Source organism: Urocitellus parryii, chromosome 10, assembly GCF_045843805.1.
Source record: "Urocitellus parryii isolate mUroPar1 chromosome 10, mUroPar1.hap1, whole genome shotgun sequence".
In the NCBI taxonomy this organism is placed as follows: domain Eukaryota; kingdom Metazoa; phylum Chordata; class Mammalia; order Rodentia; family Sciuridae; genus Urocitellus; species Urocitellus parryii.
Window position 1 is genome coordinate 3,184,810 of NC_135540.1, and position 24,072 is coordinate 3,208,881.

Genomic DNA, 24,072 nt, shown 5'->3' on the forward strand with positions numbered 1-24,072 from the left:
ACTACTTAACTTTAAATCTGGCTTCAGTGGTGCCGTAGTAGTTAACTGCTGTGCCACCCGTCATCCATTCTCTCCTTCCTGCTTGAACATTGTGTTCATCGTGTGTCAATTACTTGTTGCACATTTTTTTTCTTTTTTCTAGAACTGGGAGCTGAACCTGGGGTGCTCTACCACTGAGCTACATTCCCAGCCCTTTTTATTTTGGGGGACAGGGACTGAGTTTTCCAGACTGACCTCGAACTTGTGCTTCTCCTGCCTCAGCCGCCCTTCACTGTAATTACAGGTGTGTGCCACCATACTGGCACTGCGTTGCACTTTCTAAATGGGCATTTATGCCACTGTCTCATTCTTCTGAATTTCAGACACTTGAGGTTGTCTTTGTGTTCCTGTTTCCTAGGAGCATAGAACAATGACTATGTGCAGGTCTTCATAAGTGAGTGGAGTTACATAGAATAATTCCTCTCCTCCCTAAAGGCAGTGCTGGCTCTGTGGTGTTCTGACAATGCAGAGCTGGTAAGTTTGCACCTGGGTGTTCACACTTCAGTCAAATACCAGCATACTAAAAACAATTTTTTCATGACATTTTATTACACTGAAGATTGAAACCAACTAGTTTTTTAAAGTTATTGCATTTTAATTCCTAAGACTTAATGACCTATATATTTAGGTTTGCTAGTCTGAAGTAATTCTTATTTTTAAAAGAACTGCTTTTATTTTATGTATAGATGCTATGAGTAGTAAAATATTTAAAGGAGATAGCATGTCTTTAAACATTAAAGTATTTGGATTTTGTACTTTTTGATTTTGGGGAGTTTTTATGTTCTTTGACTTTGCAGAGTCAAAACCAAAATGCAAAATTTTTTCACTGAAATAGCCAGAAGTGGGCTGGGGATGTGGTTCAAGCGGTAGCGCGCTCACCTGGCATGCGTGCGGCCCAAGTTGCGATCCTCACACCACATACAAACAAAGATGTTGTGTCCGCCGAAAACTAAAAAATAAATATTAAAATTCTCTCTCTCTCTCTCTCTCTCTCTCTCTTTCTCTCCCTTTCTTTAAAAGAAAAAAAAAAAGAAAGAAAAAAGAAATAGCCAGCAGTTTTCTTTTTAAATATTTTTTTTTCTTACAAAACCTTTATTCTTTATCTCTGAAAGTATTTCTAGAAGGTAGATTTTTCTGCCTTTTTTTTTCCCCTAGGAGCATCACTTTTTCACCGCCCACATTGACCTAGTGTGACAACCTGTAACTGCTTTAGTGTCCTTCAAGCCAGGAGTGTAGATGTGTTCTGCCGGTGGTGGGTGAGGGCTAGCATAAAGGAGGAGTGTCCTTCTGTTGCCTGCTTCAGCTGCTGTCATAGGAGAGAACCCACCTGTTGGGTTTGACTTGACAGATGAGGCAAGAGTTGACAGACCTTAGCAACAGCATAAATTCACATGAAGTTCATTGTCAAAAGTACCAGCAACCCAAAGTCACTGTACTTACTCTCTGATCAGGCTCCAAGGAGGACTGGGACATAGCACAGTGGTCAAGTGCTGACCTGACTTGCTAAAGGCCCTGGCTGCATCCTTGGCACTGCCAAAGAAAAAAGGGATGAGGGAGTTTATGGATCTCTGGTTTTGCAGAACTTAGTACTTGGTGTCCTTAGGCCTTTGAATCAGCAACGCTTAATCTGAATTAAGGACATGTCTGCAGATGAGCCCCTAAAAAGTGTTTTCCAAGTAGTGACAGGTCAAGAAAGGGAGGGGGTGGCCTAAGGACAGACTGAATCCGCACTTTGAATACTTTCAGGAATTATTTACAACCACTCAGGAATATGAAATATTCCAGAATATGAAATAGCCCAGATGAAAGCTTTATTCAATATACCATTTAGCTCTAATCTCTACTTAATTTCCATCATTTTTATTTGGTTACTAGGTATTTAGTGCAGCTCTGTTTTTGTGGAAGGCTGGCCAAAAATAAGCTCCACATTAGTAGTGCTCAGAGCTAGCTCTATTGAACCTAGACTGAACACGAGCATGCAAGTCCAGTGGTGCTGAAGTTTGTGGGTAGTTGTATATTTTAGTTTGTGCTAAGCTTTAATCTGCCAAAGTAGTATATATAATGTAAATTAAATACAGCAACTGCTTTAAGACATAAATTCCACATTTGGTCAAAACCAAATGGTTAGTTAACATTACTTCAGGTTAATTAGTATCAGAGTTGATTCTCTTCATGTGTGTCTCCTTCCCTTCATATTGTCCCTGTTCATTCAACATACGTTGCTTGGACTGGGGATACAGCTCAGTGGTGGAGGCCTGCCTAGCATGGGTAAGGTCCTGGTTCTGATCCCAGCACTGTTCAAACAAGCAAGGTGTATTTCTTGACCACCACAATGTGCCAGGTAAGTTTCTAGGCACTTTTGGATACGTTAGCAAACAAATAAGAGTTTAGCTTCTTCTGAGAGGCAACAGAGCATCAACAAAATAAGTTAAAGTATGACCTACTAAAAGTCAATAAACGAGGAGGAACAAAGTAAAATAGGGAAGGAAATGGGGCGGAGAGAGGGCTGCACATTCAGATAGGGTGGGGGGCACACCTCAATGATAAAGACCTGAGGCAAGTGGCACCATGTGTTTACCCAAGGGAAGTGTGTTCCAGGGAGAGGGAATGAGCGCTTGTGCTCTGTGCTCAAGAACAGTCGGAATGCCAGGGTGCTGGAGGGAGGGGCCTGTGGGGTGCAGTGCCCACCTGAAGGGAGTGGAAGAGGCAGCAGAACATGCTGCAAGTACATCTAGCAGAACAAGGCTGAGAAGGGAAGGTTGGATCAGTGACCTTGACGGAGTGATTCAGTGGAGGAATGGATGTGAAGTCCCATTTGAATAGGTCTGAGCGAAATGGCAGAATGGGAAATGGAGAATGGCAAATACAGATTCTTCCAAGGAGGTTTTTGTTTGTTGGTTTATTATTGCAGAGATTGAACCCAGGAGCACTTTACCACTGAGCTACATCCCCAGCCCTTTTTATTTTTTATTTTAAGATAAGGTCTCACTGAGTCGCTTAGGGGCATGATAAGTTGCTGAGGCTGGCCTTGAATTGTGATTCTCCTGCCTCAGCCTCCTGAGTCGCTGGGATTATAGGCATGCACCACTGTGCCTGGCATTGCAATGAGTCTTGTTAATGAGAATGAAAATAGATATTGAGATGAGGAATCAAGTTTTTAAGATGAAATATTACATCATGTTTTTATGCTGATAGGAAACATCATATGTGAGGGAATCATTACAGCAGCAAGGTTGGAGTCGGGGAAGGGGTAACAGAATGCAGTGCATGAAGAGGAGACCGTTCACAGGAGCACAGCTCAGTCAGCTGTGCAAACAGGGAAGAGTTGAGTTTGCAAGTACAAGTGAAGGGAAGCAGGCCAAGCAGTTGTTGGCAGCTGGCCGTGAGTGAGAAGTTCTCTGCTGCCACAGAAACAGATTTTCAGTATCATGCTTGAAGAACATCTGTCTGTAGGATTCATTCATTATTTCTAGAGATAGCTCCTATTTGGCCAGCTCATTAATTGTTTATATATTTCTTCCTTTTGTTGATCAAAACCTGTCTCCTTCAGCATGAGCCCAGTTCTGTCTCCCCAGACAGCTCTAACCCTGTGCACGAGTACCTGCGGGTGCTGGGGGGCTGACAGACTTCTCACTTCCTCCTGGCCCTCACACCCAGGTGGCAGAGCTGCTACTGGGCCTGGTTTTGACCCTCCTGCATTGCTATTCTCTCTCTCAAGAGAGCTGGGCTGTGCAGGCAGGTTCATCTGTTCACGGGAGCCCAAGTGTCCTGGCCTTCGGGTCTGTTTTTCTCCTCTGCATTCTCATGTTTGTTTTTTCCTATTCAGTGTTTCTAGCAAATGGTTACATTTGACCATATGCCAGTAAGTTTTTATTCTAACGTGTTTATCACTAGGATGAGGCCAAAATGAAAGTATAACCATTAAAGAGTCCCCTCCAAACCTATTGTTGGCTCACTAGTCAGTGCCATCTGAGTAGGATTGTCATTTGTAAGTTTTTAAATGGTGCCAGGAAAATCAACATCTATTACCAGTCAAGTCAAGCCTGGATGACTGGGAAAATGGTACATCACTGAAGTGAGTTGGTGAGGCGAGTGGTTTTCAGATCAAGATGACATACCTCGTGTTGGATGGGGGCACCCAGAGGAACGCCTAAGCTAAAGAATGTCATAGACATTTGCATAGAGATGCTGTTTGAAGACATGGTTAGATTCATTCTTTGAAATATTTCTGCATATCAGTCAGGGTTGTCCTAAAAAACACAACCAATAAGATATTTGTTATATACAAATATGTAAGAGTCAATTTATTAGGAGCATTGACACACATGCTTATGGAGGCTGAGAATTCCCAAGACATCCCTCTGCAAACTGGAGCTCCTGGGATGCCAGGGACATGACTCACTCTGAATCCAGAGGCCTCAAAACCAGGAAAGGTGATGAGGTGGTGCAGTGCAAGGCCAAGGTTTGAGTGCCAGGACCGCTGCCGTGAGCCCGGAAAGCCTGGCATTCTGGTGTCTAAGGTGGAAGAGAAGCATCCTTTGGCTCCAGGGGAGACAACGGTTCCACCTTTCCTGTCTGTGTTCTGTGCAGCCGCAGCCAATGGGTGGAGCCCATGCACATCAAGGGCAGATTGTCCTCCTCTTACTCCACTCACACACAGGCCCATCTCTTCTGGAATCACCCTTGCAGACAAATCAAAAAATGCCAGTTCTGGAAGTCTTCCTTAATCCAGTCAAGTTAATACCAGATTAACCGTCACAGTAGGTATACTCTTAAAACCAGGGACCAAGAACCTCATAACTGTATTGTTTGTATCTGTGGCATATAAGCATGTGCTGTTACGAAAATTAGAAACAAGTCCTAGCACATGAAATGTTACTATGACAGAACCACATTGGTTTGGGTCACCAAGCTGATCAGGATCAACTCGATTTTCCCATTATCACTCTCCTAAGCACATGGTTACTGCTTCTTAAATTTCTGAGCTGACTGGAGTCCCACCACCAGCCCTATTAGCATGATACAGCCTTTCCCATTACAACAGGTGTAGCAGCCCTGGTGATCATCAAAGGCAGTGACCCTGTGTGAGTCAACTCTAGCAGCCAGGCTTAGGCAGAACCAGGCAGTTCCCTAGTGGAAACCACTGGAAGCTGTGGAGAGGTGGAGTTTACCAAGAGCCAGCAGAGACTGGACGCCTTGGAAAGCTGCTAGGATCAAAAGATGAAAAACTAGAAAGATCAGGGTCAAAGGAATCAAGAAATATGATCTCAAACCTACCTTTCTAAAGTTCTGAACGAGCGTGGCTGGAAAGGCCAGGTTCTTTCCACCTTGCTGGAACTTGACCTTTCTCCTACTTGAGACTTTGACAAATAGATAAATCTTAAAATGAAAAGGGAACAAAAGACTGGGTGGAACAAACGGTAAGCTGTAAAATCAGTGAGAAGTAGCTTGGTGTGCAGTGTGAAGTCAAGGATGAATTGCTAGGTGAAAAAGGTAAGGTGGAGAAAAGTGTGACTAGGCAAGGAGAGGAGATGTGAACAGGTGTGCTAGCATTCATCTAAGAAGTCTAAGAAGTCGGGGGCTCCCCTTTGTTCATATACCCTGGCTGCAAGTGAAGAGAGGAGGTAGCAGAAGCAGGGTGGCACCACTCTGCAGCCCATAATGAAAGAGAAGACCTAGGCAATCATGTAGGACCACTGACCCAGACCAAGGTCAGCCAGGCATTTGCATCTCGGCATCACCTGTGAGGGTTTATTCAGAAAATCAGACTTGAACCTGTGCAAGCCTCTAGGAAATAGGGGAGGCAGGGGAACAGTAGGTAACATCTCAGGGTGCAGTCAGCAAAATAAAAGGATGTGGGAAACCATATTTAGGATATGATCTACTGTTTTCAACACAAATGATTAGAGAGGAAGACAAATCCTCTAGATACGAGATATAGGAGCTCAGTGCAAGGTGTTGCTTCTGTTTTAATCCCAAGTCAAACAAACCAGCTGCCATTCACTTAGGACTGCTGAAAAGTGTTGGCCCTGGCTAAGTATTGATAATATTAAAGAATTATTGCTGCTTTTAATATGGAGTAAAGATGTATGGTTCTGCCCTTTTTGTTTAAAAAAAGCATTCTTTTAGAGATAATCTGCTCAAATATTTAGTCAAAATATTATGATTATGGGATTTGCTTCAAAAAATTTCTGTGCAGTGCTGGAGCTGAGGCGTGAGTGTAAGTGAGCAGGATCAGCCCTGAGTCCAGCATTGTTCAAGCTGGGAGGAAGGTGAGCGAGTTCACCCTCTCCTGCTCCCTCACGTTATATGTGTTGTATGGTTAAAGTAACATTTCATCCGGAAGTATTGTTCCCCTACTGTTCACCCAAGTATCCATCTTCTCCACCTTCCCTGTCTTCTCTTTTTGCGAAAGAATTGGACCAATCTCTAAGTGGGATGGAGCTGTTGTGAAAGACACTTCAAATTGCCTTTTAGCCACTCTGAATTACAGAAGGAAGTCAGTCTTCCCAGCATGCAGTGTGGCCACTTCATTTCTCTTCTTAAGCCCTGTCAACATGCGTTTCCAGTTACATGCACAGTTTTAATTGAATTTAGGGACTGTCTCCAAATAAAATTTCCATAAACTTCCCAACTGAGCAACTCCAGATCTGACCTTTTTAATCCATTTGCTATTCATGACCTCCTCTCCCCTCAAAAAAAAAAAAAAAGTTTTTTGTTTGCTTTTTCTCTCTTTCATTGAGACTTCTCTGGGTGCCAAGAAAACGAATGAATTTAACACAAAATGCTTCTAACTTTGCCCATGACCTATTATTGTTATTTATTCAAAAAGAATAATCTGATTTTTTTTCTTCTAAAGATTCCATAATTTTCAAAGTTGCTTGGTGGCCCTTGAGGCTTTGGGTAATACCTGTGACCTGGAAACCAGGTGGACAGCCTGAAACGTTATCTTGGCCTCAGGTGAGCAGCATGGTGCACGACTGGCAGCAGGCCCAACCCTGGTCTTTGGAAGCATGCGCTGCCGGGCATGGACCCCAAGTGGCACCTTTGCAGCAGGCTGTCATCAGTGTGTAATACACACATTTTGTGGCAGGTGTAACCAAAACCATATTTGAGACAAAGTAGTTTATAAGCAACAGACATGGAGGTGTACACAGAAAAGGAGAGAAAGCAGTGGTTCCATCTTCTCCCAACAGCAACCAACATGGGCCTGTCTCAGATCACCTGTCCAGCCCTGCTGAGGCTATGCCTTCTCCACCCAAAAACGATGGTGGTTGTAGCACCTGTGTGAGGTCACACACACACACAGAGGAAATGACCCGATTCAGTTGACCCTGTCACCTGTACCCTTTCCTCATCCAGTGACTGAACCAAGACAGACTCCAAAGGATCTTAGTCACTGTGACTGAGTAAATGAGGACTTTCTGATGTCTAGAGCTGTGAGCTTTAAAACACAGGAATCGTGCCCGGTCATGTTTTCTACCACATGGGAAATGTGCTCGCTCTAGCCCAGTGTATTGGTGCACTCCTGAAATCCCAGCGGCTCAGGAAGCTGAGGCAGGTTGATCTCGAGTTCAAAGCCTGCCTCAGCAATTCAGCAAGGCCCTAAGCAACTCAGCAAAACCCTATCTCTAAATAAAATATGAAAAAAGGGCTGGGGATATGGCTCAGTAGTAAAGCACCCCTGAGTTCAATCCCTGGTAACCCCCCCTCAAAAAAAAAAAAGTTACTCTATAGTGAAAGAGGAGTAAAACCAAAATAGAGAAACACAATTATGGAAAGACCCAAACACAGTGACATGCTCCAGCAATCCCAGCTGCTGGGAAGCGGAGGCAAGAAGGTGGTTTGAACCCAGGGGTTCAAACCCCCGCTGGCAACATAGCATTCTGGTTTCTGCTGCTGCTTGGTCCACAGAGGATGCTCAACCTCACTCCTGTCCTTAGGTTCTGTTAGACCCAATTATATCATTAGAATAAATTCCCCTTTTTTATTCAAATTGGATTTTTATCCCTAGCAATTGAGCCCTCCTGTTTAGCAGATGTCCCAACTGACTGCATGTATTTGGAGAAATAAGAAAAGCTAAGGCAGAAACTGGTCGACCTGGCTCAGAGGCGTTCACAAACGTACTGTGTAAACTCTCCTGAGTCCCTCTTGCTGAGTTAGCCTGGTGTTTGCCATGGCAATTAAAGGATATGGAGCCTTAAAGGCTTTTCAGGACTTGGATTTCTCGTGAAGGAAAACAAATCAAAAGTATTCATTAAAAGATTGATATAAAAATTTAATGATTCTGAGGTTAACCCAAAACTTAACATAATCTTTCATGGTAACATTTGTGTATGTCTGTGGGTTTCAGATTCTATACTGCTAAAATGAGCAGTCATCAGAAAGATATTTTAAAATATTTTGTGTCAGCATGTAAAATCCTGTTTTATTACAGAACTCTTTTGTTAAAGGTATAGCTAGGCTGGATTGTTGCCAGACTGATGGGATCTTAGCAGGCCACTTGATTTGTAAAAATTCACAAATGCTGGGTCTTGAAGCTGAGGGTGGTAATGTGTATGTCATACTCCAGTACAGTAGTTTAGGTTATGTGTCTTGTGAATGGATTTGTGTCTACACGTGTGTGTGTGTGTGTGTGTGTGTGTGTGTACACATGTGTGGATGTAGACATGTTATTTCAAAGAGAATGGAATTGGGGGTGGGGCAGGACCCGTGCTTCAGGCTTCTGCTGGCTCTCACCTTATTCATTGTAGTTAGGAAACGTGCAGAAGAGGTCTTCAGCATGCCCAGTTGAAGGTAGCCTGGGTTTGCCTCCTGTTAGATGCCAGCATACTAAAATGGAGATGTGTGTTGCAAAAGCCTCGCTATCTCAAGGCTAGCCATTTGATCTCCAGATGAGAAGGTTCCTCTATGAGAGGAAACCTGGCACCCTGCTTGCATCTCCTCCTCTTGACAACATCAGAGGGCACTTTCATGTGGGTCCTTTACCCTTCATAATAGGGAACACATTGACTGAGAGATGTCAGAGCTGTTTTCGTTCTATGGTGACCCCTTGTGCCCAGCTGACTCACAGCTCTGTGTAAAAAAATTTTGCTCAATAGAAATATCTAGTAGTTTCTTTCCAACCATGCATTTTTTTAATGGTTAGAAATGTGAGAAAAGCTTGCCTAGTTTAAAATAATGTAAAATGTATGGATATAGTCCTAAACTTTATTAAACATGTATAGGTGAGCATACATATATGCATATATACTCAGATTTACTTGATTTTATGACTTTAGGGGGTTTTTTAATATGTATTTTTTAGTTGTAGTTGAATACAGTACCTCTGTTTCATTTATTTTTATGTGGTGCTGAGAATTGAACCCAGGGCCTCGAACATGCTAGGTGAGCGCTCTACTGCTGAGTCACAACTCCAGCCCCAAGATTTTTAAAACTGGATAATCTATCCTTTAAAAAAATTTACCATTACGCCAGGCACTGTGGCGCACACCTATAATCCCAGTGGCTCTGGAGGCTGAGGCAGGAGAATCCCAAGGTCAAAGCCAGCCTCAGCAATGGTGAGGCAGTAAGCAACTCAGTGAGACCCTGACTCTAAATAAAATTCAAAATAGGGCTGGGGATGTGGCTCGGTAGTCAAGTGCCCCTGAGTTCAATTCCTGGTATCCTGCCCCCCCCCCCCAAAAAAAAAATTCACCATTAGCTTGTCAAAGATACCAATTACTGCATTTCCAATACCAAACAGCCTCACCAAGTGATAATTTAAATATATCTTTTAAGCATATATTTAATATATTTTAATACATTTAATTATATTTAATACATATCTAAACATCACATACTTTTTGATTTTTTTGAAGCATGCATCATCCATTGTCAGCCCTGGTAGCCCCACTCTCTCTCACCATTCTTTTTCTGCAGCCCTTTCCACATCTGTGGACTGTCCACATCGCCTTTATCCTAAGTTTTAGTTTAGGCTTAACAGATATTTTCATGTCTGTCTTTAGAAGACTTTCTGGTTTTTCTTTTTGCTGAACTTGACACAGAACTTATTTGCTTATTAGCCTTCTCGCAAAGGAGAATAACAGTAGTTAACAAAGAGGTGTTTAGGTTTGACAATGGACTTAATTGTCAGAAGAGAAAATAGAAATATTTGGGCTCAGGCCTTTAAAACCTGCATCATCTTTATTCTCACCCTGGCCTGGGCACAGAAATGCCCTATAGAGCTTTTGCAAGTATTTGCCACCTTTTAAGTTGCATCTCATATATAATCTTCTTGTTAAAAACAAGAGCTGGATCTCACTGTTAGCTTTCAAATCAGTAAAATTAGATTTTCCGTATCCTTTTCTCCTTTTGTCTCACTCCTTAAAAGTCAACAGTCCATATAATTTTGCAGATAAGGAATCTACTCCTGCAGTTTGTAAATACCCAGCATGTAGTGCTATTATCAAACATCAAAAATTCACTCATGGGTTCACTCAAATCACACACATTAATATGTGCCACTTGTGAACTCTGATCTGATCTTGAGAACTCAGGTTTTGCATTTCTTTACTGGTGTGCCTAAATTTGCACTCAGAGTGCCTTATTGCCAAGCTCATTTTTTTTTTTGTTTTGATAAAACTAAGATGTAAGTCTTTAGGTTCCTCTACATTTCAATAAAGATATAGATAAGTATTTAGTTACACTCAGGGGCAACTGTCAATTCTCAGGGATGTAAGAAGGCCTTAGAAATTAAAAACTTCCCACCTCTAGCATGATGCAGTCAGTTCCTTGTGTTTCCTGGACTCCCCAGTGTGGCAGTTACAGGCAAGTTGTGTGCCAGCCTGAGTCATCTGGAAAGGGGAAATGGGAAGGCATCTACAGGATTTAGAAGATCTGGAATATGGTTACTAGAGCAGTAGCTCTTCGCTTAAAGATTATGATAAAAGTTTTGAACCCTCTGTCTAGAAAGATACAAACATGTATCCACAGGTTTATGTTTCCATAGGTATCTGTTGTGTTCTTAGATTCATCTGGGCATCTGTAGGCTGTGCATTAAGAATGTTTCCATATGGACAATCAAATAAATAGGTGAATAGGTGAAACATGAGTAGCAGCCAGTTCATCTAACAGATGAGACAATGCCACTTTATAATTATTTGAATTTAAAACAAAATAATGTAATGTCAGCTTCTCAATCAATGGCTTGTAAACAACATAAGCATTACCAACCAGTGGAAAACACCTCAGAAATGCAAAAATAAAGAAGACATGTGAGAATATTCTGGGCTTTTTCAGAATATCTTATTTGATGGTGATGGTGTGCTGCCATGTAATTTACATCCACTATATATATACACACACACACATGCTAGAGGCAGGGAAAGAGCCTTCCTTTCTCTGAGAAATAATACAACTGTTATTGAGAATGACGTCCATAAAATAAGTGTAGGATAAATAACCTCCCTGGTGTGTGCTCACCAGGACCTGTCTTCACATATCCTTAGCTACTGAGGGGCCAGTCACTTTTTTCTGTCTATCACAAATAGCCATTGACACTAAATACTCTTTTAAAAGTTTTTAGGGGTGCCAAGGAATCTTGCTGGTCAGCCCAGGTCAACCTGCAGCTGATTGGAAAATGGGAAGGAAGTAAAGGCTCGTTATAGATTAAGACTGGAGGTAAAAGTACAGAAGGCTCCAACCCCACAGAATACACCACTCAGCAAGTGTTCAGAAACCAGGATCCTGAAGTGGACTGCACAGGGCATCCTGAGCCAGGGTGTAAAAGCAGGCTGCTACGTACATCTGTCAGTGGGGCGTGGTGTGGGGCCTGACAGTGAAGATGACTGACAGGTGAGGGAGTAGGGTATGTTCATACTTGAACACCCTTACCCAGCCCTGCCCCTCCTCAGCCTGTGTCTCTGGAGTTCCCAGAGTCCTGGCATTGAGGGTCAGGCCCTTCAGAGTTGGGGAGGAGTCCTGGAGCTCTCTGATAGCTGAGCTTGGCTTGCTTTCCTCTCCCCAGGACATCCTTCTGTCTTCCTGTCCTCTCTCCCATGCTGAGTGCCTTTGCTCAGAGTTCAGAGCCTCTTCAGGGGTCTGCCCGCTTTCTGGCCATAGCTGGTCGCCAGCCCAACAAAGGCCTGCAGGTAACACCTCTGAGCTCTTTTAGTCTTTAGTAGGCAGGTATCTTGGTTGAACTTGTTCTGGCAGAAGGGGTGTGTGTTTAAAAGGCAAAAACTAGTTTACATTCTATCTAACATGCTAACAGTGTGCCTGACAAAGAGCAAGACCAAGGCTGCAGAGCCTCCTTGGAACTTAGTCTGGAGAGGGAGGCAGACACTGAACACAAAGGACTCAGGTCTCCACAGCTGCAGTGTGACAGAGTGTGGGCAGTGAAAAATGCCATACGACAAACAACCCTAGAACCAGAGGCATGGCCGGTGGCGAGGTGGCTTGCAGGACGCCCTCCGCGGATGCACGCACACCAATTCGGAGGGCTGAGTGGAAGAGCCCGAGCTTCACACTTGTTCACAGAAAGCCGGACTCTGTTTCCTCTCTGCTGTGCCCCAGCCCCCACCCCAGTGTCTGACACCTACAGGCTGGTCACAGAGATTTCTTGAGTAAGTGAATGAAAAGGGGCTCTCTCCCCACCAGGGTCCTGTTCTCCCTGTTTCCACATCAGTTGATGTGTTCTTTGCAAAGCTAAAGTACTTCTTTTTTACCTTGTTTTGGTTCAAGGGAAGTTAAAAATACCTAAATTTCCCACAGGTACAAATGGTTGTAGAAACCACATGCTGGAACAATTAAATAAGATGTCAGAACTCAAGATCCTTTCATCCCAAAAGCTCTCTGGAACAATCACTATGTGTGTACAAATTTTTTAAAAGCATAAACTATTCCAGGCTTCTGCACGTGAGCAGGAGTGAAGACTAAACACTGTAGCTACGTATTTTGAAGGCCTCAGAATGACTTTTATTGAGCAAAATTAAGCAACCCATTTTGTTTCCCTTCTCCGTCACTGGATTTGAATGTGTCTTCAGAGAACTTTTTATTTTCTTGGGACTCATACTGTGTGGCATTTGAGATCATGTGGCTGTAACATAAGCCCAGATGCATCAATGATCCTGAAGCTTGTTTTGCAAGGGGATTCAGACTAAGAGCACTAGTTGGGTCGTTCCTCAGATCTGAAGTCTGTTCTCCAAAGTTCTCACTTCTGACCTCACCCCTCAGTTTTCCATGAGTGGCATTTTAAAGGACCAATTTAGGTAAGCACTGCTGGCCTCCCTCTGAATCCCCTTCTGGCCTTGCTCTGCGAGCTGCCTTCTTGGCAGTGTGGGGCAGCTCTCACTGTCTGTGCCTGTGACCATCTGGCTCTCATTTGCCAGGTGCCTACTATATGCTCTCAAGTCACATCTCCATGCCCCGGGCCATTCGGCCATCTTGAGCAGAGCTCAGTGGGCCCCAAGGGAGGGCCTCTGCTGGCTTCCCCCACGCAGCCTCTTCAGCACTGGCTGCTCATGCGCAGCAGGATAGGCTCTCCACTGGGTTCCTAATCCTTCAGACACACAGAGAGGGAGGTGGTAGGACTCTGAGAGTGAAAAGAAAAGCCAGGGGCGGGAGCCAGGCAGACACAATGCCAGCCCCAGGCCCTCGCCCAGCATCCCAGCCAGCACCAGCTGCAGCCCAATTAAGCTCAACAGGTCACAGGTGTTTCAGACAGAAGACGCTGTTAACAAAACCGCTTTCTTGAAAATACCTCAGACTTTTTAAAGCACTGCAGCCTATTTCTTTTGGTGGATTCTTCAAAGCTATTTAGTACACTTGAAATACAAAGAAACTGAGATTAGCCTTGCTGGAAGGCGGGCTTTCTTCATGCCAAACAGCAGGAGCAGCACAGAGACAGCATCTCTGCCAGTGTGTGAATTCAGTGTGCAGCTGCAGTTGAGAGGACAGGGGCCTCCCTCCCCTCCAGCTCCGCCCCTCCTGAACCCTTGCCCCAGCTGTGCCAGAAAGCGCCCAGGGTCGCATCCTTGTGTTCTTAATCCCAGCCTCCAGCATGCAGCCGTGGTTTCCTATAACTTTCAAATTGCCTGCCATGTTAAAAGTAGGTGCATGAATCCAGCAATCACGAGCTACTTTTCCTTGCTTAATGTTATCCACTTCTGGCACGTTTAAAATTGGTGCCCTCATTTTCTTCACAGATCCAAGAGCTCCCTGTCCCTGCTGGTAGGGGGGGCAGGAGGGTGACAGAACCAAACAGAACTTTCGTTGGTTGTATGAGCCGCATTAGAATCTCTGTTACCCCTCCACCTTGAGGATAATGATAATCGCCAAGGTAGTTTATTGGCAAAGGTCAAGTTACAACTTCAGCATCTCTGTCAGGAGGGCAACCCCTAGTGCACAGGTGCACTGGCAGCAGCCTCCCCTCTCTCCATGCTTATGTGCCACTGTGCCTCCACTCTCCTGTTGTCACTGCTACAGTCTGTTTGTAGCCAGCCAAGAGCAGGGACCTGCAGGTTCCCCAGGACCTGTCTAGAGGAGGAAGTTCTGTGATAAAACGTTATAATGGTTCCTAATCTCTCAAGGCACCAAAAAAGAAGCTGGCACGACTGTGGAACTGAGAAGAAGGTCCTGCGCAGGAGAGAGCACACTTGGACAGAGTCCGCATTGCAGGGTCTTCTGCTGATGGCCTCGTGGCGGGCAGCCTTCGCCTTGACTGCACCTTAGAAACCGCTGCTGTCTGCTTAGACCACGCCGTGCTGGTCTCAGCCTCCGCTGCGGGCCTGCTCTCCCTCCGCTAAGCTGGGCCACCTGTTCAAACTCCTCTCATCTGGTGGCCGGGGAAGAGCCGGCAGCTATGGAGAAGAGGTTTCGGTTTTTTCCACACTGAAGTATGACATTGTTCTGACTCTTCATGGTGTTCCGAATTCTGTGCAGTTTCCTTTCTTGCCCTCTTGCATTTAAACGAGAAGTAATTAGATTTCCCAAGGTTCAGTGGTCAAGAGCCTCCCATCCCAGGGTCGCCTCCCACACGGTCGCAGCGGGACTGTCTCACGTAATCCAGTTACTGCTGTATTGTTGCAGAGGCCCTCCTTTTCCAGGGGGCAGGCGTAGCATGGAAACCCATCCTCACATGTCCCTTTGTCTCCATCGCAGAGTTACTTTTTTCTGCATTTGAAAGTAATTATTTGCTATTTTTTTCAGGGTCTCTGTTTTGAGGATTTCTAAACATTTCATAGAAATCTTTTCCTTCCTCTTAGGGATCATCTCAGATATGTCTGACTCTTTCATATGGAGTTCCTGTTTGTTTTTTATTTCTGTCAGATGTCTGATGGTCAGATCTGTTTGGACTGAGGAATGAATGGAAAGAGAGTTTGTGGCAAGCTGGCACCAAAGAAATGGTGTCATGGCCACTGAACAAAAGCTTGTCAGAGTCCAGCTCTGGCAGCAAGCTCTCAGGCCCACGCTGCCACCTTTTGTCTTGTTTTCTCCTTTCCATAAACAGGTCATGTTTTCACCTTCACCACAGGCATGTTTGTGTTCTAAAAGCTTGACCACCCATTTTTAGTAAAAACTGAGGAAGGATATACACTCAGCCAAGCCATGTCTGCTTCTGCAGCTTAATGGCAAAAGCAACCTTGCTGACGGTTAGCGGGGAGCACATGGAAATGACCTCCGCTGCAGCTGGTGGAGGAACGTGCTGGATGGCAAAGGGATTCGAGGAAGGCTTCTAAAACCCTCTCTGCCAGAGAAGTCAAAGGAACTCAGAGGGCTAAGAAAGAAACAGACTAGTTTGATACTCCAGGGAGTCTGATTCAGATTTGTGTGTTCACCTCCACATCTTAGTGACGTTCTGATGTGCCCTTATGGGAAAAACAGCTGAATCCCCCATGGCTGAAACGGCCCGGCCCCGGCCTGCTTGGTCTGGGATGTGATCCTAACAGGGTGGTGAGCTGAGCTGGGGTCCCTGTGTGCTCTGTGGAAACAGTCTTTCTCACTCCCAGTGCGGTTGTTTTCCATGACAATGAAGCAAAGAAGATCCTGTCCCTGTGTGACACTTTTGACCCCTAAAGAAGTCTCCTTCAAAACTAGCACAGGCATGGTTGTATTCTTAGAATTTCTAATTTATATTACTTTTGCAAAAAGAACTGAACCTAGAGTAGTGCCTAGATTAAGAACATTGCTGGAGATAAAGGTAAATCACAGTATTGAACAGTTTTTATAACTTACTTCATCTTCAGTCAGCAAACTTTAAGTACAGCTGACAAAGTCTCGATTGTATAAAACGTAAGTAGAAGTACTTGCAGGGTACTGGCCAGACGTGGGAAAGATGCACGTTTGGAAACACTTAATTTTTTTCCTTTTGGAATTTCTACTAAGAAGCCCTGTTATGAGGAAGGAATAAAAGCAAAAGGAACCTTTGAGGATTGCGCTCTGTCAGGTCTTGTGCATCAGCCACTTGTGGATTTGGTTTGCCGCTGTACCTGCTCTGCCTTCGCAGGCTCCAGAACTGGGAGTTGACTGTCCTTGACTAGCTTTCACTGCCATTGTGGTTCATGTGACTTTGAGTCATTGTTATTTTTTGTTATATTTGATTGTAACATTGCTCCTGTTTAAAAAAAAAAATATTCTCCATTTTGGCTCTGAGGCTGGTTGAGCATAATCCTTAGTCTCTTTTTTCCCACCTGGCAATTTCTTGACTTTATTCTTTTTGTCAGGATGTCCTTAACAGACCATGTGTATCTAAATTCTGTTCTTCACACTTCATTTACAAAACAGGAATTTCTTCCTTCTGTCCACACCAAAGCACTTCCCTTATGCCTTCCTGGCAGTACTTCTGATCCTGGGCACATATGGAAGTAACCCATGTCCTTCCCTGCTGGGTCCTGAGGGCAGGAGGAGTGCATCCAGACAGCTCTGGATCTGCACTTGGCCTGTGTAGTCACTGCAGAGAGTAGCTAGACCATAGTGCTGACTGATCCACAGGGTCCTATTTGCAGTTGGCAGTTACTGATTGTAAACTACTAGGTAAATATGATGGAAAAATAGCAGAGAGGATTGCCAAATTGACTTGTTCTTTTGGGCATTTCCAATAAACAAACCGGTGTGGCATATCTTGAAGCAAGTATTGAGCTCAGGTGGCCCTCTGCCACCCTAGGGAGTGCCAGCAGCTGTACTCCTTCCCTGCCAAGGAAGGTGCCTTCACATTCAGCCCGCAAGTGAGGATTCCATTGTCTCTGGAACGTTCATCCCTGTGTAGCCCAGGCATTTCCCAGTCAAAACTCAGTCTCCCGGCTTGGATGGAATGGTTTGTGAAGGTCAGACCACCACTGGGAATAGTAAGGGATTGCTCTCGAATGTTAGCATGCACTAGAGGCTCCAGTGTAACAAACAGCTACCTTTCAAGGGGCCACACTCCTCTGTGTGTCTCACCACCAGAGCCCCCTGTGTTACTACCAAGGAAGCTACCATGAAACTCAATGCAGAGCTTATAGAAAAATCTGCAGATACAGGTGCAAACGAAGAAAGTGATTTTCCAAAAGGAATTACTTAGGGAGAAGACGGAGCATGGGCTTTTAGGCTTCCCTCAGTGACACGCCACTTGTGCTCCCTCCATTTACTGACCTTCTTGTGCCTTCACAGTCATCTCTCTCTCTCCCACTTTATGCCTGCTGCCTGCCATCTGGCCATGCAAGCCCAATCCCAGAACTCACCAGGCTTTGGGTCTCTCTCCTTCCTTGCTCAACACCCCTCCACCAGCACTTCACATGGGCTTGCCTGGCTGCTCCATTTGACAACTTCCAACACTTCACACCACCTGTGAGCATTGTGCAAAAACCTGCGCATCACCACACAGCAAGTTAGTGCAGTAGTTAGTTCCCATCTGGCATATATAGAAAGCACTCGGGAATTGTTAGGTGCTGGGCTCTGTGTCCTCTGAGGTACATCTCAGCTAGTGAGCATGCAGGAAGTGGCGTTGGCCTGAGGACCGTGGCCTCCCTACCCCTGCAGCCTGGAGAGAGCTGCCTAGTGAACACCCTCCTGTCCTGGGGGGCCAGCCACCCGCCGGATGCAGTTATTCAGACCTCAGCCCTGCGACCGTGGCTTCAAGTTATTGCCCAGGTGAAGAAGTGCTGCTTAGTTGGGGGGACTCTCCCAACTTGGCCCCTTCACCTCCATTTTCGGAGGTTCCCAGGGTCTTGACAGAACACTGCGGGGCCACTGCGCAGCCAGCTCACCGTGTGGGCACTTCCCGGCTTTTGCTGTGCTTATTAATTCTCACAGTCTTGTTTTGAAAAGAACTCTTTTTGCACCAGAACATGGGGTGAAGTGGTTTCACTAATCCCTGGAGGTTTTGTTTTTCCCTCCTGCAAGTTGGGAGCCACTCTTTTGGGAACAGCATTGACATGCATAGCCACCATGGTTAACTTCAGTGCTCATTAATGGAGCCCCAAACTAATAGTTACATTGTCGTCATTTGACAAAGCCACCTAAATCTATGCGTGTTTTTTTTTTTTTTGAAAGCTCCCAAAACATGCTGCTAAATCCCCTAAAAAGCCACTAAACTGCTTTGGCAGCCATTAGCCCAGCATAAGCAGACGTGCTCTTTTCAGTAAGTGAACAAACAGAGGAAAGATGCTGAATGGCTGGACAAATGTGTTTCAGCTGCCTTTCATTTACCTATATGAGGGCGCAGTCCATATCAATCACTGTTTTCCCTGCTGCCCTGAAAATCACAAGATGGCCTTTCACGCCACAGCCTCTTTCACCACAGCACTGAGCCTTCAGAGTGACGCTGGCGTCAGCCTGCTTCCCTTCTCAGGTCCAGGGAGCTGGAAACCTTCCCTTCCGCCTTCCCCCACCAACTTTCTCCTCCCCCTGCATCCAGTTCTTCCAGCTTTCCTCCCTGAATAAATAGAATTCGCTTCTCTGTTCTAATGTGGCTTTCCAGAGTAAAAGTGGACACCCCTCTCTGATATCCCAAGACTTAGGAACTCCTTTAAAAGATGCACAGAAAGAAATGCCTCTCCATGCTGGAATGCATCCAATTGAAAGGACTGGAGGTCTGGGCTGTGACAGGTGTGCTGGTGAACACGCCCTCTCTGCAGCACCTCCTCCCCACCTCTCCCACGCCCCACCCCCACCCCGCCCTAAAAGCCTGGGTGGTAAGTCCTTCCTTTGCAGTTAGGAGCAAACGCAAGAGCGCATGTGCCTTATCTTACACAGCTTTGTGCTCCTGATTCCAAGTGCTTGTTACATTATTTTGGAATGAAGGAAGGAACAGGAAACTGGATATGGTTTCTTTGTATCCTTTTAAAAATTTGAGTGGAATAACTGGCAGAAATTTTTAGCAACGTGCTTATGGTGTACAAGTTATCACGAATGAATATTTGGAATATCACATTTCTGAAAAAAGAGTGTTGATTGCTTTCCTCTCCTGTGTGTATTTTTATTTTCAGATCATAGCCGTCTGCAGAGAGGCAGCTCTCCTGGCTCTGGAAGAAAACATCAAAGCCAGCTGCATTATGAAAAGGCATTTTACTCAAGCCTTGAGCACTGTGGCCCCTCGAATCCCTGAGTCACTGAGACGCTTTTATGAAGAGTATCAAGAGAAGAGTGGGCTGCATACACTCTGAGAAAATCCCCACATCCGTTACGCCAGACTCCTTTCTAGAGAAACATTGGTTTTGTCTTATTTTTTGTTTTTTAATTTTGCCATAAAAGTGTTTTTTAAAAATCCCTACTAGATAAATTGTTCGAAGTAATTTCACTTGAACTGAAGGACTTTAGTCTTTACACACGTTTTGAATTGTATGGATGCATTGAAAAATCTGTGGATATGAGTTTACATTAGTTTTCTCTGGAAATGTATGCCAAGTTTAAAATGCTTAGCCTTTTCATTCTTGACCTGGTCCGTTCAACCCTTGAGATGATTTCCTTGCTCTAGAATCCACTCTGGTGCCTCCTAAGTGTCCCGCCTTAGGCATCTCTCTCAAACAACAAGGTAGGGAACGTATGTGGAGGAAGGCATCGTGGAAAATACTGAGCTTTGTTTTTGGAAGACCAGCCAATGGAATATCCAGATGCCACCAGGTGTCTGTGGCCTTGTTTGCAAATACATGGTTGTCCTCATTATAACTCACACCTGCATCTGTGGCAGAGAAGAGTCTTGTTAGGTCAAGGCTGGGCCGTAGTGAAGCGCTTGCCAGCCATGCCCAAGCCATTGGTTCAGCCCCTAGCATCACCAAAGAACTTGTTTTGTGTAAATCAGTGCCATCTTAAGGTTAAAAATTATCATTGTAAGGCCATTCTAAGCCCAGAACAGCAGTAGGCTTGATTTTTTTTCCATAAAATGCTATAAATACATCATATATAAAGTATTAATGTTTAAATTCATATGTATTTTCAGGTTACAAGTGAACTCTTCTGTTCAAAAATAAATTTTTTTAAAGTGTACTCTTCGTATTGTATTATGGTATAATCTAACTATGTTTTATATTTATGTGTCTATTTATATGTCCTCAGGATTTCTGGACACTTTAATGCTTCATAAAGACCCTTTGAAACCTGGAAAGCAATTCACTAGCCTCCAAATCACACACTTGTCAGTGAGCACACCTGTAATCCCAGCGACTCGGAAAGCTGAGGCAGGAGGACCACAGGCTGGAGGCCAGCCTCAGCAACTTAGCAGGCCCTGTCTCAAAAAAATATATAAATAAATAAAAATAAGGAGGGGGCCAGGGGAGTTGCAGTGCATACTGTCTGAATGGAAAAGACCCTCTCCAGATCCTGGGGAGGAACTCCCTTGGGGAAGGAAAGCTGCTGCAGTATTTCTACTGTCTTCCCAGTGTTTCACATCCTACCAGGGTGTTTGGAATAGAGGCACTGATGATGGTGGTCTTCTCTTTTTGAATGCCTGAGCATTCCATGATGGTTTTTATACCAAAATCATGATCCTGTCCTTCAGTCAGCTCCATGGACTCAGTGCAGTCCACGTTGTCCACTCCTTGTGTCTGGAAACTCAGGAGTACTGGGCACAAAGGTATAAAATGTAAGAAGGCGAATGAGATCAGGCTTCAGAGCCAGGAGTCAGTTGGTAAGCTAGCGTATGTGGGTGGCTGCCCTCAGAGTGGGAGACTTCAGACCTGGAGCGAGGACCGTGTCACACTGTGGCCACACACAGGAGTCGGAGTTGCTAGCTTTACAACAGCAATGGCAAAATCTGACTCACACCCAAGAGCAGTGGCAGAGTCACTGGTGACAGCTTCCTCTCCATGAGAACTTTGCTTCCAGTCTAGCCTCTCCTGTTAGGGGTTTACAACAGTGCATTATCCTCTTACTTGGGTTGTTTCTGAAGGGATACATGGTAAATGCCATGGAAAATTTAAGTTTCTCAAGGAAAGAAAATGACTAGCTTCCCTCTCTTAAAGTCAATTTATTTTTTGGCATGAGTTTGGTCAGAAGTTTTGCCTTCGGTCCAGATTCTTTTGCCGTTTCAGCTATATTTACATTGACATACCTTTTCAGTGTTCCAAGAGATTTTAATTTGAAAAGGTTTGAGGGTTTTTTTCTTCTTTTAACAGTGAACTTAGAAAACTTTTATTTCTCCGTGGCCAAGAATTTAATCTAACTTGGCTTGAAATTTAGTTCTGTCTTATTTCTAATGTGTAAAACAGATTTTTTATATAATACGTAGGTTTTGTACTTTCATAAAAGATTAAATTTATAGAAGAATAAAACTGAAGTACCTGTTTAATATATCTTAAAAGAAGGTAAAGAAAAATTGCTGTAAAGATAGAATTAAGTTATTTCTCACCAGTCGCAGTGGCACATGCCTGTAATCCCAGTGGCTGGGGAGGATGAGGCAGGAGGATCTTAGAGTTCAAAGCCAGCCACAGTATTTACTAAGGCCTTAGCAACTCACTGAGACCCTGACTCTAAATGCAAAATAGGGTTGGGGATGTGGCTCAGTGGTTGAGTGTCTCAAGTTCAATCCCAGTACCCCCCTCCCCCCAAAAGAAAGAAAGAAAGAAAGAATTTCTCTGGTCTGTTGTTACTTAAATTCCTGAAAGTGCATTTGTCAGAGTCTTAGTTATTTGCCCTGTTTCCCTGAGTCCTTCCTGTAGATATGAGCACAACCCAGAGCACCCTTTAAAATTAGGTATGGATTAAATCAACACCAGTTTCCAGATGTGGTCTGCAGATTTTTTGCCTTCCTTCCCAGGCTTTCACTTGGGTATCCGTGTGCCCAGGTAGGCTCTTTCCCAGTGTCTCTGCAAGGATGCCCCAGTAACCTGCAACTTCTGGAGACTCGCTTTTAAGAACAAAACAGTCTAGCTAACTTTAGCAGAAAGAGGTATGTTACAGGTTTTTTAATGACTTACAAAATCACTAGGAAATGTGTGGACTCCTCTTTCAGACTTAGTGATAAACATTTCTGGAAAGATTGTCACGTGTTACACAGCCACACAGAAAAATCCAGGAAAACGGGAAGGGAGGGAGGAAAGTAGCATTCATCTATCCTGAAACTGGGGAACAAAATCAACACACAGTAAAAACCTCGAAGGCTATTTGCTAGGGACAACACATCTTGGACCAACTTAAAAAGGATCCACAAAGTTCAAAATATACTCTTAGAGCACAAATAAAGATAGGAAATACCTTATTATCTTGGCCTCCTCAACACCCCATCAATCATAAAACTGACTATTTAGAAACTTCTTTTCTTTTGGAAAAAATATAATGTTGACATTGTTACCGCTGTTGACCAGTGACGAGTTCTTGCTCCCCGATGTTGAAGAATAACACCAAAGAAGCACGCCGAGGCAAGGTCAGAGCAGAAATTAGAAATTTATTAAAGGACAGAAGAAAAGACTTCTCCTGGAGGAAGAAGGGGACCCAGAAGGTGGAATCCGTGGAAGTGCAGTTGTCTCCCCTTTTTATAGTTCTTTCAGTGATGGAATGTAGGTGGGAAGGCCCAGGGGTGGACACAGGTGGGCCAAAGAAGTGGTCTGAGCAGGAAGGACTTCATTATCACTTCTTGGTGATGGGCTATCTCCAAATCTGCTGGGGGCTATTCATTAATACTTCTTCCAGGTGGACTTTGGCCTAGGGCCTTTTCGGAACTTCATTAACATTCCATGAGTTGTCCTGTTTTCCCTGAGTCATTCCCAGCATGGCCTCCATTTTAGATCTCACTCGATGTTAGACCCGATTTACCTAACTACACTGACTACCTAACTTTAAATCTGGCTTCAACATTAACTTCAATATTAATATTATATTCTGGTTCCAGAAGCATTAAAATGTGAAAAGCATACATATCAAAACATGAAAAGAGTCCAGTGAGAAGGAAACTGGCGTGTAATCCATTCCCACATTTATGTGGGCTGGGTTGTAGCTCAGTAGTGTGGTGGAGCACTTGTGAGACAGTGGGAACTGATGGGGTTATGAGAGTCTCACCCTAATCAGCCTAAGGGATTCGCTGGGTGGTTACGAGCCAAGTTGTGTGGCTGGAGGGGGTGGGTCCTTGGGGGCATGCTTTTGGTGTATTTGGTCAGTGGTGAGGGAAGTGCTCTCATGCGCGCCTGCACACTTTCTGCGATCGCGCTCGCTCGCTCGCTCGCTCTCTCCCCATCCCGCAACTTCCTGACGCCATGTCCCGAGCAACTTTCCTTCACAACACCCCTCCACCATGATGTCCTGCGTGAATCACGCAGGGACCTGCGGAATGGAATCTACCATCTATGGACTGAGACCTCTGAAACCAGGAGCGCCAAATGAACTTGCCATCCTTCAAAGTTTTTTCTCTCATGTCTTTGGGTCACAACAGCAAAAGAGATGACTAAGACACCTAGCATTTGTCAATCCCCAGGACCACAAAAGGAAAAAAAATCGTAAACCCCTAATTAAAATACTACTTGTGCCAACATGATCATAAACTGTAATGAGAATCATGAGAAGTAAATGGGACAGTCAAGGGTATGGAGCACATTGTTTAAGGCCCATGAGAGAACATTGAAAAATCCCAGATGGAAGCAGCAGCAG

General features: G+C 44.5%; 1 protein-coding gene across 3 annotated transcripts in view; it reads left to right on the top strand.

The window, feature by feature from the left end:
• Positions 1-20,458, top strand: part of Afg2a (AAA ATPase AFG2A) — a 261,726-nt gene extending 241,268 nt beyond the window's left edge. For all 3 annotated transcript variants that reach the window (XM_026412226.2, XM_026412227.2, XM_026412228.2), the window contains one exon: positions 19,485-20,458. In XM_026412226.2, the coding sequence (XP_026268011.2) occupies positions 19,485-19,661 (177 nt within the window). In that variant the 3' untranslated portion in view covers positions 19,662-20,458. The remainder of the gene's footprint in view (positions 1-19,484) is intronic.
• Positions 20,459-24,072: the final 3,614 nt, after the last annotated feature.